The sequence below is a fragment of the Artemia franciscana genome, chromosome 14 (genome assembly GCF_032884065.1).
Source record: "Artemia franciscana chromosome 14, ASM3288406v1, whole genome shotgun sequence".
NCBI classification, from domain to species: domain Eukaryota; kingdom Metazoa; phylum Arthropoda; class Branchiopoda; order Anostraca; family Artemiidae; genus Artemia; species Artemia franciscana.
Window position 1 is genome coordinate 33,584,358 of NC_088876.1, and position 18,875 is coordinate 33,603,232.

The 18,875-nt window shown below is 35.2% G+C and overlaps 1 protein-coding gene across 2 annotated transcripts in view; it reads right to left on the reverse strand.

The window, feature by feature from the left end:
* Nucleotides 1–2,111: 2,111 nt before the first annotated feature.
* The window catches only part of LOC136035613 (protein lin-54 homolog), a 33,442-nt gene continuing 16,678 nt past the window's right edge, over nt 2,112–18,875 (reverse strand). For both annotated transcript variants that reach the window (XM_065717498.1, XM_065717499.1), the window contains 2 exons: nt 12,930–13,504; nt 2,112–3,394 (listed from right to left, as the gene is read on the reverse strand). In XM_065717498.1, the coding sequence (XP_065573570.1) occupies nt 2,542–3,394; nt 12,930–13,495 (1,419 nt within the window). In that variant the 5' untranslated portion in view covers nt 13,496–13,504 and the 3' untranslated portion in view covers nt 2,112–2,541. The remainder of the gene's footprint in view (nt 3,395–12,929; nt 13,505–18,875) is intronic.

Consider the following 18,875-nt stretch of genomic DNA (forward strand, 5'->3'; position numbering starts at 1 on the left):
ATATAGAAGATAGATAAGTAATTTTAGGGAAATAGTTTGTGAAGTCGCTGATGGTGTTTATGGGAAGAAAAATAGAAAATCAGTTGTAAACAAAAGTGAAGATGATTTAGGCTTAATAGAGAGGGACAGGGACTTCTTTGAGAATTATTTGAGTGATATATCACAAACTTAAAGAAATTAGAGAGAGCATTAAAACACGATATTAGGAAGTGTAAAGTAGAGGCCTTGATAAAATTATTGAAGAACTGGAAGATAAGCCACACAGCATAACAGTAAAATATCGAACTGGCATGTTAATATATTGAAAGGAAATAGTCAATCTGGACCTATCCCGGTTAAAGATAAAAACGGCACCCCAATTAGTGATAAGGAAAGAGTTAAAGAGAGGTGGGCAGAACATTTCGAGAATATGCTAAACCGTGACAGAGTTACAGAAAAATATGGACAGAAATGACAAATTTTGGGGTGTGTTGGATGTTATGGAAGATTATTTTGGAGGAAATAAGCAGTGGTTACGAATTTAGAGACAATCTACTGAACATTATTGATACCATTTTTGAAAAGGGGGAAGTACCTAGCGATCTTCGGAAAACTAATTATATCCCTCAATAGGAAAGGTGATAAGAGTGAGTGCGATAATTATAGAAGCATAAGCTTAGTTTCTGCAGGAAGCAAATGACTTATTATGATCATACTTTTTAGACTTAGAGACGCAGTAATAAAGTTTTAAGAGAAGAACGGTGCGGTTTTAGAAAAGGTAGAAAATGTGTTTACCAATTTTTTACTCTTAGGTCAATAACTGAGAAGTGCCAGAGTCATCAAACCCCTTTAGTCCTCAGATTTATAGATTAGGAGCAAACGTTTGATTCAGCTGATAGAAGAGCTTTAGCTACGGTTTTATCCTTGTATGATATATCAAATAAATACATCAAAGTGATTAGTGGTATTTACGAGAGTAACATTGCTGCAGTTAAGGTAGGAAATGAGGTTTGGAGCTGGTTTCGAACCAGCGCAGGAGTTAAGCAGAGTTGCGTCCTACCCCTATTTTTATGGCCCATTTCGATGGACTTTATCCTAAGGAGTGCAGCAAGGTGATGGGAGAACACGGAATACATTGGGGAAGTAAAACTCCTATGTTGGATTATGCTGATGATTTATGTATCCTAGATGAAAGTGTTAACAAAATTACTAAATTTTTAAAGGCTTTATGAGTTCAGGGTGCAAGAATAGACCTGAAAATTATTGTTTATAAACAAAGTCGCTTAGACCAGTAATAAGTGAAGGTGAAGAGATGATGTTAGATTAACGATAAGTTCGATCAAATGGACACCATCACTTACCCAGGTTGACTTATTTGCTGGGACGGTGGGGGCACTGAATTTACTAAAAATAGAATAGCCCACACGCAAGGTTTGTTTTTCCCAGTTACAAAGGCTGGGTCCGTGAACCAAGATTAGACTATTGGAAGCTAAAGTAATGACAGTAGTCAATTATGGTTCCGGAACCTGGGTTCTCTGAAAAACGGAGGAGGATTGGGTAGAGATTTTTCAGAGAAATTGCCAACGAATTGTTTTGGCGATCCATCTGACTCAATGTATCTCAAACAGTAAGCTGTACAAAAATTTTGTTCAAGCCTGCTTTCTAGGGCTATAATGAGAGAAAGGTTAAGATGGTTCAGACATGTTCTATGGATGAAGATTGCCGCATTGCCCAAGATAATCCTCGTCAGGCAGCCGTCTAGGGCCAAACGATAAGCCTATTAGCACTGAGTGGGGTAGATGGATATCATAAGACAATTTTTAAGGGAAATAGAAACTCCTTGGGAGGATGTGAAGAGGGAGACTTTGAATAGACTGGGATGGAGGAGAAGCATGCTTAGCTGTCCTGGCCTCAGACGGCTTTGTGCAGCAGTGAGTTGTCAATAGTAGTAGTAGTAGTAGATATATTTATGAAGATTAGTTTTGATTTTAAAGAGGTCATTGACAGATCCACATCTGGATTCCACTATCAGGGGCCACTAGCCACTGGGCTCAAAATGGATAGCCTACAATGCTACATAACATTGCTCTCACACTATTCGTGTTCTGTAAGGACATAAGGATTGACAAATATATTTGGTAACTCTTTATTCCTACTCCTTTGAAAAAAAACTTTTGCTCAAATTTCCAGGTCTTGTAACAAACTGACAAAGTAGCATACAAAACAAAAGAAAACTAAACTCAAAATTGCCAAAACTGGAATTAGGGGTATTAACCCTGATGTATGCATGACTGTAACATCATTTCCTTTAACCATAACTAAAATTATGGCGTCTTTGACATTAAATCCAACAAAGAGATTATAGTTGAATTTTTAACTAGAAAAAAACAGCATATCACATGACAATTCATAAAATTCAGTAAGAAATTATAAATACAGGGGTAATAAACGAACCAGGTTACAGAAAAAGAGTGCCACTCAAACCAGTAAAAACTTGAACTCCATATCAATGTGAGGCTGGCTTATGGTTTATACAACACTTTGTAGAATGAAAAGACCCAGTTAGCTCTTCATTTTGTTAGCATAGTCAATAATTTGTACTAAACACCTTCCATATTCTTCTAAAACAAGTTGTTCTATAGCCTCTGCTCCTTTATCAGATAAAACAGCCTCCTCTGCCTGAGCTAATAAACACTGGCATGTGGCTTCAACAACATCCTGTGTCATAAAACTGAAGGATCTGGGGGGTTTAGGTTCGCCTGACTTGGTTCTACTCCCTTTCACAACTCGTGATAGTTTCTCTTCCTTGGCTGCTGAGTTAGGACACAATGCTTCCTCTGTGTTTTTGCACCCCATACATTTGCACCTCTCAGAGCAGGCTATCTTTGCTTCATAACATTCACAATAGTTTTTCAAACAGCCTGATCTCTTACAATTGCACCCTTTATTGTGTGCTCTTTCAGTTGTGTTGTTGTTCCCTTTAGTTTTACCAATTTTAGGCTTAAATGCATTAGCGTTTCGATCTAAACAAGCTTTAATTGCTTTCTGTCTCTCTTCTTCATGTTTCAAATTATTAAAACAATTCAAACAATTACAATTATGGCAAAATTCCCCATTGGCAAAACACTCACAATACAGTTTAAGACACTGCGATTTGTTACAATTGCATGGTTTCCTTGTTTTCAAACCATTTGCTTCGTAGTTTTTCCCGTACATAGATGGCGTTGGGGATAATGTGTCAGCACGTGAGTACAAGTCTGAAAAGCCTGACATTTGGGACTCACGCCCTGATTCTGAGGGGGCATAGCTACTGCTGCCGTATCGTCTATATGAAGAATTTGGCAATAAAACCACATCGGGCTTTTGACGTGATCCGTATGTAGATTTAGAAGGAGAAGGACTAGGTGCAGGCGTACTAAGAGAAAAATGAGAAAATATAAATCATTGGGTAAATTCCTTAAATTCTATAAAAATAAGTGAAATTAATTAAATAAAATATTTAATTAAATTTAATTAATAGGTTTAAATATCCAAATATTTATCCAATAAACCATCCAGTTTAATATCGACCTACCGAAAAATAGACAATGTTTAATCCACCAATAAAACATCCTGACAACAATAATGAAACACAACTTTCAACTCGATTAAATTTACATTTCAATTTAACCACCATTTTTAATCAATAGATTTACTCTAGATTTCAATGTAATCATACTAAAAATTTAAATTTTATCATTAGGACCAGGTATACTGAAATAAAAACTAAAAATTAAAAAAAAGTAAATAATTGAAATTATTTAATTAGAAATTATATTTTATTAATTTATTATTTAATAAATCCAATACAATAATAAATTCAATTAAGTTGACTAATTCATTAGCAATAAGTAAATTCTTTAAATTCTATATAATTAGGACCTACATATGAATGGAGCTCTATACCACCAGACCAGAGGAAATACACAGAGGAAATACAGACCAGAGGAAATCTTGACCCAAGGTTAAGTCTGGCCTACCATAAAAAAAAAAAAAAAAAAAAAAAAAAAAAACGCTGACAATAATAAATTAACACAATATATGCTTTAATCCAATTGTTGAAAAAGAAAATCGAAAATAATTCCAATATTTAAAATATTCTCAACACTAGGCATGTATGCAGGGAGAAGAAGTGTTGGGACCACAACTTCTCCAAGTTTTATCAACAAAATTGACGTTCTTTTCATATAACTCATGATCTCTAATCATTTGAACAATTGAACTTACCGAGAAACACAGCCATGTCCTAACACAGCACTACCTGTCCAAGACAGCATCAAGCTAATTTACTTGAAATAAATTAATAATTGAAATTGAAATAAATTGAAAATTGAAATAAATAAATAAATTAAAATTGAAATAAATGAAATAAATTAATTAATAAATTAAATCAATTTAATTTAAGAGTTCCCACAAAAGTCATCACAATAAAAGCTCAATAGAGAAAGAATCAACCTATACACACTAATTGAAACTATTCAAATTCGATTCACAACAAATACAGCCCCGGAACATTAATCTAATTAACACAGGAAAAATTTGATCTTACTCCAAAAAGATAACCTTTTAATATTAAATATCTCAAAATAGACACTTTTCTTGAAAAGTACAAATCTTTAAAAACAATCGTTTTAATAATATCTCTTATGCTTCTTACTGAAATAAATAGCACAATTTGGAAAAACGATCTCTATATATGGTTCTTATGAAGGGGGTATCCTAAAATGCTATAAATCAATCTGGACACAGGGGAACTTCCCCCTCCCCCCAAAGATATTTATCAAATGGGTACTCAATTCATACACACAATCTTCAAAGCTTGAGCCTAAAATAAATGTTTTTATGTTTTGACATGCTCCCTTGAAACAATGTCCCAAGACCTACGACTTATGGGAGGTTAGAGCATTTAGGGTGACTTACCAGTGCAAATTATTCTAAAGAGGAAAAAATATATTAAAAACTCGGAATTTCCTGACGGGCTTTTGGGCCAGCATTAGGAAAAGAATTTTTCCATCCTGCATTTGTAAGCATGATTTGAAATTTGCCAGAGTCAAATTGCACAATGTTCCACAACTAAGCCAAGCTAATCTCACAGATGAATATTCATATTTTTCCTGGAGGAGGGGACTGAGGGTAGTGGCGTTAATTTATGAAAATTTTAGAGGGAAAAATATTTTTCAAAATCTGGGGGAAACAAATTCTCTCGTTTCCAATGAAAATACCAAAAAAAGGCATTTTTTTAATGAAAAAAAACCCCCACCCAAAGATATTTTTCAAAATCCAGGGGGAGGTCTTACCCCCTAAAATCTCGCCAATAAGTGGAGGAGGGGGTCTCAGCCATATGACAAATGGCATTATTTCATTAAAATCCTGGGGGGGGGGGGGCAAAGTGGGAGCAATTTTTCCAAAATCAAGGGAAAATGAGAATGAAGAGGAAAAAAATGCGCCATGTACAATCAGGTTAAAGATATACTAAAGAAAATTGACCTGTTTTTTCATACCTCATATGCTTGAATTATGCAGGCTTATGTTAGTTTTTACAAGTTTTTCGCAGGAACTAAATTTCAGCTGGGGGGGCCAAATTGAGGTCCTGAGGGGGGTTGATGTCTGGAAGGCCCAGTTCCAATAAAAAGTTACGCCCCTGCCCCATAAAAAGTTACGCTCCGACATGTAACCACTCTGGTTGTTTCGTATTTCTTTAATTTATTGATAGTAATTTCTGGCAGTTTTATGCTTGAAAATTAACAGTTTTATTTCTGTTCATTTTTGCTTTAATGAAGCTCTTTACTTTTCTTTGAAAAACTTCTTTTGTAAAGTTTTTTTTAATTGATTTTATAAGGTTTTTAATTGACATTAATTATAAATACTTTCCGAGGAAGAAGTTTTTCAAAGAAAATCAAAGGCCTTATTAAACTTAAGATCAGTAGAAATAAAAATCTGTAATAATTCAAACTCATAACGACCAGAATTTGCTATTATAGAATAAATAAAACCCAAAACGAACAGAAATTAAATAAACAATTAATAGCAATTAAACACACAACATATACCATATAAATGAATAAATAAATGTTAGAACGAGTAAAATTCAAATTGAATATCCATGAACAAAAACTCCCTTACTATGGAAGAATAAATAAAATCCAAAACGAACGGAAATTAAATAAACAATCATAGGAAACAAACAATTTACAGGTACCAATATAAATGAATAAATAAACCTAAAAATGAGTAAAACTTAATTGAAAATGCATATCAAGCTTAAAACAAACAGAAATCACTGCAAACAAAAATTTGGCTACTGCCCCCCCCCTTTGTAACTTTAAAAGTATAAAGCTTAGTGCATCATTGACACTTTACTGAAAACTATATGTGTATTGAACAGTCTTTGAAAGAACAAATAAAATTAAACTGAATATTTCATATATAATGATATAATAGCAAAAAACTGATCAACTAAAGATTTTGTTTTCCTTAAATTCTTAGTTAATTTTTAATGTTGCAGTAAGTACAAAAAATTATGTGTAATATAATTCATTTTAGCAAAGCACCAAATATGCAGTAGGCTTTAGACTTTTGTAGTTAGGGAAACAGGCAGTAGCCAAACTCTTGTTTGTAACAAAAACTTTATGTGTCTTGAACAGGTTTGGGAAGAACTAGTAAAATTAAACTGAATATTGGATAAATGATGCTATTAATTGCTGAAAACTCCTTTACTTTTCTTTCAACAACTTCTTTTCCGGAATTTTTTAGAAACTAATTTTTGTTTGCTTTTGATTGCCAAAGTTTCAAGTTTTTCAAAAGTCCCTATTTCAAAATCAGATTTTTTTTCAGCATCAAAGTTTCATTGAAATATCAAAACTAAAACCAAAGTAACAATAAGTAACTTGCATAATTCACAGCCCATGCCCTGTAAATCTAAATTACCTCATAAATCAGTGCACCCGAGCATTAAAATAGACAAAGTATCAAAGTAACAATAAGCAACTTGCATAACTCACACCCCTTTCCCTGGGAACTGGGGGGGGGTACTTTTTATTCTAGAAAAAAAGAAGGAAGTTTCATTTTCCAACCGAATGAGCCCCTCCAAAGCCAATACGCCCACGTCCTCTACTAAAACCATATATGTTAACAATGAACAACTTATAAGTTACAACCCTTGCCCGGGGGCTATGAGAGATTTTCAACCCCCTAAGTTATAGTTTTTTGCGTTTTGAACTATTTATAACAAAATAGCTGCATAAGAGTGGAGAGGGGAGGCTGGTTACCCTCTAATCACTCTCAACTCTAAAAAATGGAATTTTGATATCAATAGCTACATCAAAAGAATCGCATTTTAATGCTGATTTTAAATATATAAGTTTCATCAATTTTAGTCTTACCCATCAAGAGTTACGAGCCTGAGAAAATTTGCCTTATTTAAGAAAATAGGGGGAAACACCCCCTAAAAGACGTAGAGTCTTAACGAAAATGACACCATCAGATTCAGCGTATCAGAGAACCCTACCGTAGAAGTTTCAAGCTCCTATCTACAAAAATGTGGAATTTTGTATTTTTTGCCAGAAGACAATTCACGGGTGCGTGTTTATTTGTTTGTTTGTTTTTTTTTTTTTCCCAGGGGTCATCGTATCGACCAATTGGTCCTAGAATGTTGCAAGAGGGCTCATTCTAACGGAAATGAAAAGTTCTAGTGCCCTTTTTAAGCGACCAAAAAAATTGGAGGGCATCTAGGCCCCCTCCCACGCTCATTTTTTCCCCAAAGTCAACAAATCAAAATTTTGTTCAGCATAGTCGAAAACTATAATAACTATGTCTTTGGGGATGACTTACTCCCCCACAATCCCTGGGGGAGGGGCTGCAAGTTACAAACTTTGACCAGTGTTTACATACAGTAATGGTTATTGGGAAGTGTACAGACATTTTCAGTGGGATTTTATTTTGTTTGGGGGTGGGGCTGAGGGGAGGGGGCTATGTTGGAGGATCTCTCCTTGGAGGAAACTGTCATGGGGGAAGAAAAATTCAATGAAAAGGGCGCAGGATTTTCTAGCATTACTATAAGAAAACAATGAAAAATAAACATGAAAAGTTTTTTCAAATGAAAGGAAGGAGTAGCATTGAAACTTTAAAACAAACAGAGATTATTATGCATATGAGGGGTTCTAAAAATACTTTAGCATAAAGAGCGAGGTATTTAGGAGGAGATAAATAACTCGCTCTTTATGCTAAAATATTTTTAGTAATTTCAACTATTTATTCTACGGCCTTTCTGATTCAGGGTCATTCTTAAAGAATTGGGACAAAACTTACGATTTAGTGTAAAGAGCGAGGTATTAACGAGGGTACAAACCCCCTAGTATACATAATAAAAATATAAGATTATGAAAGTTTGTTACGTAAGTTAATTCTTAAGTTACGTATAATTTTTACTAATAAAAACATTCGTTAAAAATTAAAAGTTCTAGTTGCCTTTTTAGTAACTGAAAAATTTGAGGGCAACTAGACCTCCTTTTCCACCCCTTATTTCTCAAAATCGTCTGATCAAAACTAAGAGAAAGCCATTTAGCCAAAAAAGAATTAATATACAAATTTCATTTTAATAATTTATGTGCGGAGAGCCAAAACCAAACACGCATTAATTCAAAAACGTTCAGAAGTTACATAAAAAAAAACTAATTTTTTTAGCTGAAAGTAAGGAGCGACATTAAAACTTAAAACGAACAGAAATGACTCTGTATATGAAATGGGTTGTCCCCTCCGCAATCCCTCGCTCTTTACGCTAAAGTTTGACTCTTTGCCACAATTCTACTTTTTAAAACAATTAAAAGCTTAACGGAAAAAATTGGAGGGCACCTAGACCCCCTCCACCGCTAACTATTTTCTCAAAGTCAACGGATCAAAATTCTGAGATAGCCATTTTATTCAGCGTAGTCGAAAAACCTTATAACTATGTCTTTGGGGACGACTTACTCCCCCACAGTCCCCGTGGGACGGGCAACAAGTTACACACTTTGACCTGTCAAACAGTTCGTGGTAACGAACTGTAGTAAGGAGCGACCCAGCTCAATAGAAACCAAAACTCTAAAAAATTGAATTTTGATATCAATAGCTACATCAAAAGAATCGCATTTCAATGCTGATTTTAAATATATAAGTTTCATCAAGTTTAGTCTTACCCATCAAAAGTTACGAGCCTGAGAAAATTTGCATCATTTAAGAAAATAGGAGGAAACACCCCCTAAAAGTCGTAGAATCTTAACGAAAATGACACTATCAGATTCAGCGTATCATGACTTACTCCCCCACAATCCCTGGGGGAGGGGCTGAAAGTTACAAACTTTGACCAGTGTTTACATTAGTAATGGTTATTGGAAAGTGTACAGACGTTTTCAGGGGGATTTTATTTTAATTGGGGGTGGGGCTGAGGGGAGAGGGCTATGTTGGAGGATCTTTCCTTGGATGAATCTGTCATGGGGAAAGAAAAATTCAAAGAAAAAGGGCGCAGGATTTTCTAGCATTACTATAAGAAAACAATGAAAAACAAACATGAAAACGTTTTTTTCAAATGAAAGGAAGGAGTAGCATTGAAACTTAAAACGAACAGAGATTATTACGCATATGAGGGGTTCTAAAAATACTTTAGCATAAAGAGCGAGGCATTTAGGAAGAGATAAATACCTCGCTCTTTATGCTAAAGTATTTTTAGTAATTTCAACTATTTATTCTACGGCCTTTCTGATTCAGGGGTCATTCTTAAAGAATTGGGAAAAAACATACGATTTAGTGTAAAGAGCGAGGTATTAACGAGGGTACAAACCCCCTCGTATACATAATAAAAATATAAGATTATGAAAGTTTGTTACGTAAGTTAATTCTTAAGTTACGTATATTTTTTACTAATAAAAATGTTCGTTAAAAATTAAAAGTTCTAGTTGCCTTTTTAAGTAACCGAACAATTGGAGGGCAACTAGGCCTCCTTCTCCACCCCTTATTTCTCAAAATCGTCTGATCAAATCTAAGAGAAAGTCATTTAGCCAAAAAAGAATTAATATACACATTTCATTTTAATAATTTATGTGCGGAGAGCCAAAACCAAACATGCATTAATTCAAAAACGTTCTGAAATTACATAAAAAAAAAACTAGTTTTTTTTAACTGAAAGTAAGGAGCGACATTAAAACTTAAAACGAACAGAAATTACTCTGTATATGAAATGGGTTGTCCCCTCCGCAATCACTCGCTCTTTACGCTAAAGTTTGATTCTTTGCCACAACTCTCCTTTTTAAAACAATTAAAAGCTTTAGCGTAAAGAGCGAGGGATTGCGGAGGGGACAATCCATTTCATATACGGAGTAATTTCTGTTCGTTTTAAGTTTTAATGTCGCTCCTTACTTTCAGTTAAAAAAACTAGTTTTTTTATGTAATTAGGGGATAAGAGGGCGTGTAGAGGTCCTGTTGCCCTCCTCACTTTTGACTCCAAAAATGGGGAACTGGAACTTCTAATTTCCAATCAAATGAGCCTCCTTCAAAGTCTATACAGCCAACCCTTCCATAATACCTAATATGCCCCTGGAGGATAACCTAAAACTCTTGACCCCATGCTTTATGGGGATGTGTCAACCCCAGAGGTATTGTTATATATATATATATATATATATATATATATATATATATATATATATATATATATATATATATATATATATATATATATATATATATATATATATATATATATATATATATATATATATGTATATATATATATATATATATATATATATATGTATATATATATATATATATATATGAACTATTTTGAACAAAATGGCTATCCCAAAATTTCAACCAAACTTGTATGGGGAAACAAGGTTTGGGGCCTAGTTTCCCCCTGGTCACTTGACTCTTGAAATGGAACTAAGACTATCAAATTCTCATCAAATGTGCCTCCTCCAAAGTCTATATGACCACTTCCTCCATAAAAAAAAACTTACCAAACTTGTCCCTATACTCTGGGGGGGGGGGGGTGTTGACTCCAGAGTCTATGATCTTTGGTCTAATTTGATGGTTATCTCAAAATTTTGATTGAATGCATTTGATAAAAAAAAGGGGCTTGGGAAGGTGGTTGCCCTCCAATTACTTTTGACTCTTAAAAAGGGCACTAGAATTTCAAATTTCAAATCAAGTAAGCCCCTTCTGAAGTTTACACAACCATTCCTTCCACAAAAACCTTATTTGCCCCCGTGCTTAACTTACAGCGTTTTCCCCCACAAAATGGAAATTTGTGTCTACCCCCAATTTTTTTTACATCTGATCTTTGAACTATTTTGAACAAAATGGCTGTCTCAAAATTTTGATCCAATGCATTTGAGGAAAAGAGCTAAGCCCTTTTCTTCCCCTAGTACGCTTCAGATGAAGCTGCCAACTACTGGTGTTTAAAACAAATGAATGCTGACACCCAAAGAGTGATTTTTACTCTTCTGCATCCCCTGTCAAGTAAAAAAAAGAAGTATTTCTCATAAAAAGTGTGCAAGTTGGCAACTCTGACCTCAGGGCATAGCTTAAAACACTTGCCCCCAGGCTCTGGGGCAGGGTTGTTTCAACCCAAAAGTTTTTGTTATCTGATGTCTCAACTATTCTTAAAACAAAATGGCTATCTCAAATTTTTGTTGGATGCATTTGGGGAAAAAGGGCTTGGAGGAGGAGGGTAGCTAGTTGCAATTTCTTTTGACTCTTAAAAAGGGCACTAGAACTTACAACACTTATCCTTAAGCTCTGGGGAATTGTTTTGATCCTGGAGTTCTTTTTATCTGATCTTTGAACTATTTTAACAAAACAGCTATCTCAAAGTCTTTATTGGATGCATTTGGGGAAAAAAGGGCTGAAAGATGACAGATTGCCAAAGATCTCCCTTTTCAGCCAACTTTCTATAGTTGAATGAAAAAAAGGTTGACCTCAGTTGGGGGGAGGGGAGGATGTCACAAAGAAATATTTAAAAGAAATTGCAATTCCTTTGGAGGGTGTAAAGAAAGAGTCTTTGAATGAATTGGGATGGAGAAAGTGTGTGTAGCTGTTTTGGCTTCAGGGGGCTTGGTGCTGCAGTGAGTGGCTAGTAGTAGTAGTTCACATAAAAAATACTTTAAAAAGTTCAATCGAAGGAGTCTAACCATCCAAGGGGCCAAAGAAGTGTAGCTTCATCCATTCTAAAGATAACATCCAAGAGCAGTGTTTACCACCACTAATCTGGGAACACAAGTGAGCTGACTAGAGTGATCACAACAATTAGTCACCATTTGAATAGTTACTAGAGCATTTTTCAGCCCCTTAGCTTCACTGACAAGTAGGCTACATACTAACACTCAGTTTTACATGGTAGCATTATATCTGGTAAGACCTCCAGTCAATCTACTTCACAAAAACCCTCTGGGGTTATTCTAACCAATCTCCTAGCTGCAGTTGGCACCTAAATAGCAGTTTTTCTTGCTAAATGATGCTACCACAATAATCCTATAAAAACCCGTAGAAAACTATCAGTCCAGTGACCCTCTCGTCACTGCCCAGTAGGCTGCTAGCAGGAAAAAAAAAAGAAAAAATTGCTATTTTCAAACCACATTGTGCTTTGTTCCAATACAGTCATATTGTCTTAAAAAAGTAAATAAATCCAATCATTGTTTAGCATTTATATCCCAAGGCCTGATGGCACAGAGTAAGGAGAGAAGAATAATGAGAACTTAAACTACCCAAAATCCATACTTGCTGGGCATGACAGGAGACAAGTTGGATAAACGTTGGGGTCAAACCCATAATAGTCAGGCATGTGCCAAGACACAGACCTATGTTTTTCATCTTGTACTAAAAAAATGTTACAACATAAATAAAATTAGTAAAATAAACAATTACAAGGAAAATCTCACCTAAACTCATTATCCATTTTCCTATGAATTGATTTAAAACTTTGAGGAGTACAACTTTTTGGTGTAATAAATTCTTGACTTCCAGATGAGGAATCAAATTTGACCAGATGAACAGGCTTTGGGTTTGGAGGACCAGCTAGCACCCTGATCTCTGCTTGGCCTGTAACCACTTTAAATCCAGGCCCAGGAGTCCCAGGTTTGACAACAACAACATGTGGTGATTTGGAATTATTTGGTGGCACAATGCCAAGTCTCTGTGCTTCAGTCAATGACATAGTCTTCACAGTCTTTACATTTTGATGAGCCAACTTTTCACTAACTGATCTTATAACTGGTCTGGGTTTTAAGAAACTGGTGCTGTTACCAATCAATTGTTTTGGTATCTTGATTGCCGTTCTTTCTTCTATCATAGGTTTGTCTTCAATGGCAGTGGCCTCTTCAGTAACAACATATTCTTCAGTTACTTCTGTTTCAAAATCAGGTTCAATATTTGCAGTTTCCATAACCCACTGTGATGTTCTTGATGAGCACTCACCAAATTCCAGGGCAGCATCCCCCCTCTCCATATTTCAGCACTATAAAGACAAACAAATAAAACATGAATCAACAGATTACTGTTTCCTATTCTTCACAATTCCAGATTATACATAAAAACTTCTTCTTAGGGAGAAATTACAAAAAAAAAAGTTTAAGCTTAGAGTTGTACAGCCATTTATATTTATTAAATAGAAAAAACTAGTTTTTTAACTGAAAGTAAGGAGCGACATTAAAACTTAAAACGACAGAAATTGCTCCGTATATGAAATGGGTTGTCCCCTCCGCAATCCCTCGCTCTTTATGCTAAAGTTTTTAATTGTTTCAAAAAGTAAAATTGTGGCAAAGAGTCAAACTTTAGCGTAAAGAGCGAGGGATTGCGGAGGGGACAACTTCCGCAATCCTCCTTGTTTTCCCATTGAAAAAAAAAACAAAAAAAAAACAACCAACAAACAAACACGCACCTGAAATCTGTCTTCAGGCAAAAAATACGAAATTCCACATTTTTCTAGATAAGAGTTTGAAATTTTTACTACAGGGTTCTCTGATACGCTGAATGCAATGGTGTGATTTTCGTTAAGATTCTATGACTTTTCCTCTATTTTTCAAAATAAGGTAAATTTTCTCAGGCTCGTAACTTTTGATGACAAAGACTAAATTTGATAAAACTTATATATTTAAAATCAGCATGAAAATCCGATTCTTTGAATGTATCTTTTAGCATCAAAACTCCGATTTTTAGAGTTTCATTTACTATTGAGCTGGGTCACTCCTTACCACAGTTCGTTACCACGAACTATTTGATAAAAAAAGTAAAATCAGGAACTACAGTTTTATTTAAAAAGACCTCTGTACACAGTTAAGCCGCTTTTATTGGCATTTGGCACCCAAATAAAAAAAAAAAACAAACAAAAAAACAATGAACCATGGGAAAAAAAAAATCATCAAAACCAGTTAGACTAAGTCAGGGTCAGCCATGAATTGGGAAGGGATCAAAGTCATTAAGATTTGGAGACAAGGGGGAGGGGGAAGAAATACTGAATTCCTAGTAGAATAGCCACATTCTAATGCTTTACTTAAGTATTTCATATATCTGTCAATTTATCTTTACATTTTTTTTTACACTTAAAGTAGCAAGGACAGTGAAAATGCAATTTGACTGTTTGAGTTGGTTAAGCAGGAATTTATACAACCATTTGTACCTTGAAAACCTAGAAAAGATCCCGAATTCCAGTTTCAATTAAAACAGACCTGAATACACAGTTATGCAGCTTCTGGTAGCACTTGGCACCCGAATTCCAGTTTCAATTAAAATAGACCTGAATACACAGTTATGCAGCTTCTGGTAGCACTTGGACCCGAATTCCAGTTTCAATTAAAACAGAACTGAATACACAGTTATGCAGCTTCTGGTAGCGAATTCCAGTTTCAATTAAAACAGACCTGAATACACAGTTATGCAGCTTCTGGTAGCACTTGGACCCGAATTCCAGTTTCAATTAAAACAGACCTGAATACACAGTTATGCAGCTTCTGGTAGCACTTGGACCCGAATTCCAGTTTCAATTAAAACAGACCTGAATACACAGTTATGCAGCTTCTGGTAGCACTTGGCACCCGAATTCCAGTTTCAATTAAAACAGACCTGAATACACAGTTATGCAGCTTCTGGTAGCACTTGGACCCGAATTCCAGTTTCAATTAAAACAGACCTGAATACACAGTTATGCAGCTTCTGGTAGCACTTGGCACCCGAAACAAAAATGAAACATGAGCGAAAAATCATCAAAAACTAAGCTAAAAAATATAACAGCTTAAGGAAGCAGAGCTTTCCTTTGAAGGTGTAGTAATTTATGGGAATCAACCGACTGTTAATGTTTTGATTTTTATGGACAAAAAACTTCACCAAATTTAACTAATTAGCTTTGCTTATTTAATTTCACAGTTAAACATGGCAACATTGGCAAATATGTGGAAGGCCTAGTGCAAAAAAAACTATAGAATTTTGAAAATCTTAGAAAAGCATGAAGTACCGAGGACAATGAAATAAGATTGTTTAAATTGATGAAGTGGACACTTACACCTCTATACATATCACTGAAATAGGAAAATTGAGGATTCAGTGTTTAACAAAGAAGATCTCCATGTACAGTTATGCAGTTTTAGGCAGTAAAAGAGGCCAAATCAAACAGTTTGTGGTAAAAAAATGTAAGTGAGGAGCAACCCGGCTCAATAGTAACCAAAACTTTAAACAAGAGCTAAGAGCTCATATGGCACTTGTGACGAGGTCGGAAGAGCCAAGAGCTCACATGGTATGAGCTCTAGAAAAATTCTAAGAATCAATAGATTGCTTCAAAAGGAAAATCAGAGGTTAAAATTGCCGGTCAAAATTTAAAATAAGAGCTATGAGTCACGTGGTCCTCTAAATATAAAAATTCATTAAAATCCGATCACTCACTCTAAGTTAAAAATACCTCAATTTTTCTAATTTTTCCAAACTAACAACCTCCAGCTCCACCAAAGAGAACGGATCCGTACCAATTATGTCAATCTCGCATCTATAACTTGTGCTTATTCTATCCATCAAGTTTCATCCCAATCTCTCCACTCTAAGCATTTTCCAAGATTTCTGTTTCCCCCTTCAACCCTCCATGTCCCTGGATCCGATTCGAATTGAAAATGGAGCATCTGGGACATAAGATTCTTCTATATATCGAGTTTCATTAAGATCCGACCACCCGTTCGTAAGATACCTCGATTTTCACGTTTTCCAAGAATTCTGGTTTCCTCCTCCGACTCCCTTCAATGTCACCAGACCTGGCCAGGATTTAAAATGAGAAATCTAAAGCACAAGATCCTTCTAGATATCAAATTTCTTTAAAATCTGATCACCCGTTCGTAAGTTATAAATACCTCATTTTTTCTAATTTTTCCGAATTGCTCCCCCCCAACTCCACCAAAGAGAGCGGATCTGGTCCGGTTATGTCAGTCACATATCTTGGACTTGTGCTTATTTTTCCCACCAAGTTTCATCCAGATCCCTCCACTCTAAGCGTGTTCCAAGATTTTATGCCCCCCAACTTCCCCTTCGCTGGATCCAGTCGGGATTTAAAGTAAGAGCTCTGAGACATGATATCCTTCCAAACATCAAATTTCATTGAGATCCGATCACTCCTTCGTTTAGTTTTCAGAATTAACCCTCCCCCCCAACTCCCCTAAAGATAGCGGATCCGTTCCGATTATGTCAATCACGTATCTAAGACTTATGATTATTTTTCCCATCAAGTTTCATCCCGATCCATCTACTCTAAGCGTTTCCCGAGATTTTAGGTCCCCCCAACGTCATTGAATCCGGTCGGGATTTAAACTAAGAGCTCTGAGACACGATATTCTTCCAAACATCAAGTTTCATTAAGATCCGATAACCCCTTCATAAGTTAAAAATACCTCATTTTTTATTTTTTAGAATTAACCCTCCTCCCCCAACTCCCCCGAAGAGAGCGCATCCGTTCCGGTTATGTCAATCACGTATCTAGGACTTATGATTATTTTTACCACCAAGCTTCATCCCGATCCCTCCACTCTAAGCGTTTTCAAGGATTTTAGGCCCTCCCTTTTCCCCCAATGTCACCGGATCCAGTCGGAATTTAAAATTAGAGCTCTGAGACACGATATCCTTCCAAACTTCAAATTTCATTAAGATCCGATCACTCCTTCGTAAGTTAAAAATACCTCATTTTTTCTAATTTTTCATAATTAACCCCCCCCCCTACTTCCCCAAAGAAAGCGGATCCGTTCCGGTTATATCAATCACATATCTACGACTTCTGCTTATTTTTCCCACCAAGTTTCATCCCGATCCCTCCACTCTAAGCGTTTTCCAAGATTTTAGGTTCCCCCCTCAATTCCCCCCAATGTCACCGGGTCCAGTTGGGACTTAAAATAAGAGCTTTGAGATACGATATCCTTCCAAACTTCAAATTTCATTAAGATACGATCACTCCTTTGTAAGTTAAAAACACCTCATTTTTTCAAAATTTTCAGAACTAACCCTTCCCCCCCAACTCCCCTAAACAGAGCAGGTCCGTTCTGGTTGTGTCAATCACGTATCTAGAACTTTTGCTTATTTTTCCCACCAAGTTTCATCCCGATCCCTCCACTCTAAGCGTTTTCAAAGATTTCAGGTTCCCCCCTTCAACTCCACCCAATGTCACCAGATCTGGTCAGGATTTAAAATAAAAGCTCTGAGACACGATATCCTTCCAAACATTAAATTTCCATGGGGGAAGGAAATTTTCCATGAGGCGCACACCAGAATTCCCAGTATTATTTCAAAACGATCAAAATTAAAAAAAAAACAAGTTTTTCCAACATAAAGTAAAGAGCAACATTAAAACTTCAAAAGAACAGAAATTATTATGTATATGAGGGGTTCGCCTTCTCGTCAATACCTTGCTCTTTACACTTAAGTGATTTAGTACTTTCAAAAGAATTATTTATTCTAATTAAACAGTCTTTGTTATTCAGGGTTCATTCTTAAAGAATTGGAACAAAATTTAAACTTTAGCATAAAGAGCGAGGTATTGACAAGGGGGCGAACCTTGGCATATACGTAAAAATTTATGTCCGTTTTAAGGTTGCTCCTTACTTTCAGTGGAAAAAAACTTCATTTTTTTATTTATTTGAAAAAAGAAACAAGGGGGAAAAGCTAAAAAAACAGCTTAAAAACACATACCTTTACTTTCTTGACGTTTTTGTGTTTGGCAATCAATAAATTGTTAATGTTCGATTTTTATGAGCAAAAAGCACCATAAAATTTACTAGTTAGTTCTGCTCATTTATTGGCATGGTTCAAAGTGAACTGAGCAAAACACAGTACTGCTGTAATAGTTACAGTTTTGTAACATTCTATATAATAGATATAATAATATAGATATAATATGTATAGATACAATATAGATATAATGTTTATCTATATATAGATATAACAATCTATATAACAAATTATAGTTTCTAGGTAAGAACAGAAGTAAAATAGATGTCAGGAGGCAAAATCTTCTTCTTCCACACAATCATAGAAGACTTACTTCCTCAGTTGCAATTTTAGCTAATAATCTTATACTAAAAAGTTGTGGAAACATTTTAATTGGGAAGGAAATTTGACAATTAGGCTTAGAACCATAAAAGGATTTATAACAGCTTTGTAAACTTAACAAAAACAAGTATAAAACAGATACACACATGAATTTATCAACACTTTGTAGTAAGTATAAAAGCTAAGCTATTTCAGCCACAACTATGATAATTTATGTAGAATAATTTTAAAATTACAAGATAGTGGAGGAAACATACGTGAAAAAAATGGTCAAACCTTGGGGAAATTGCAACAGAATTTTTTTTTTTTTACACCAC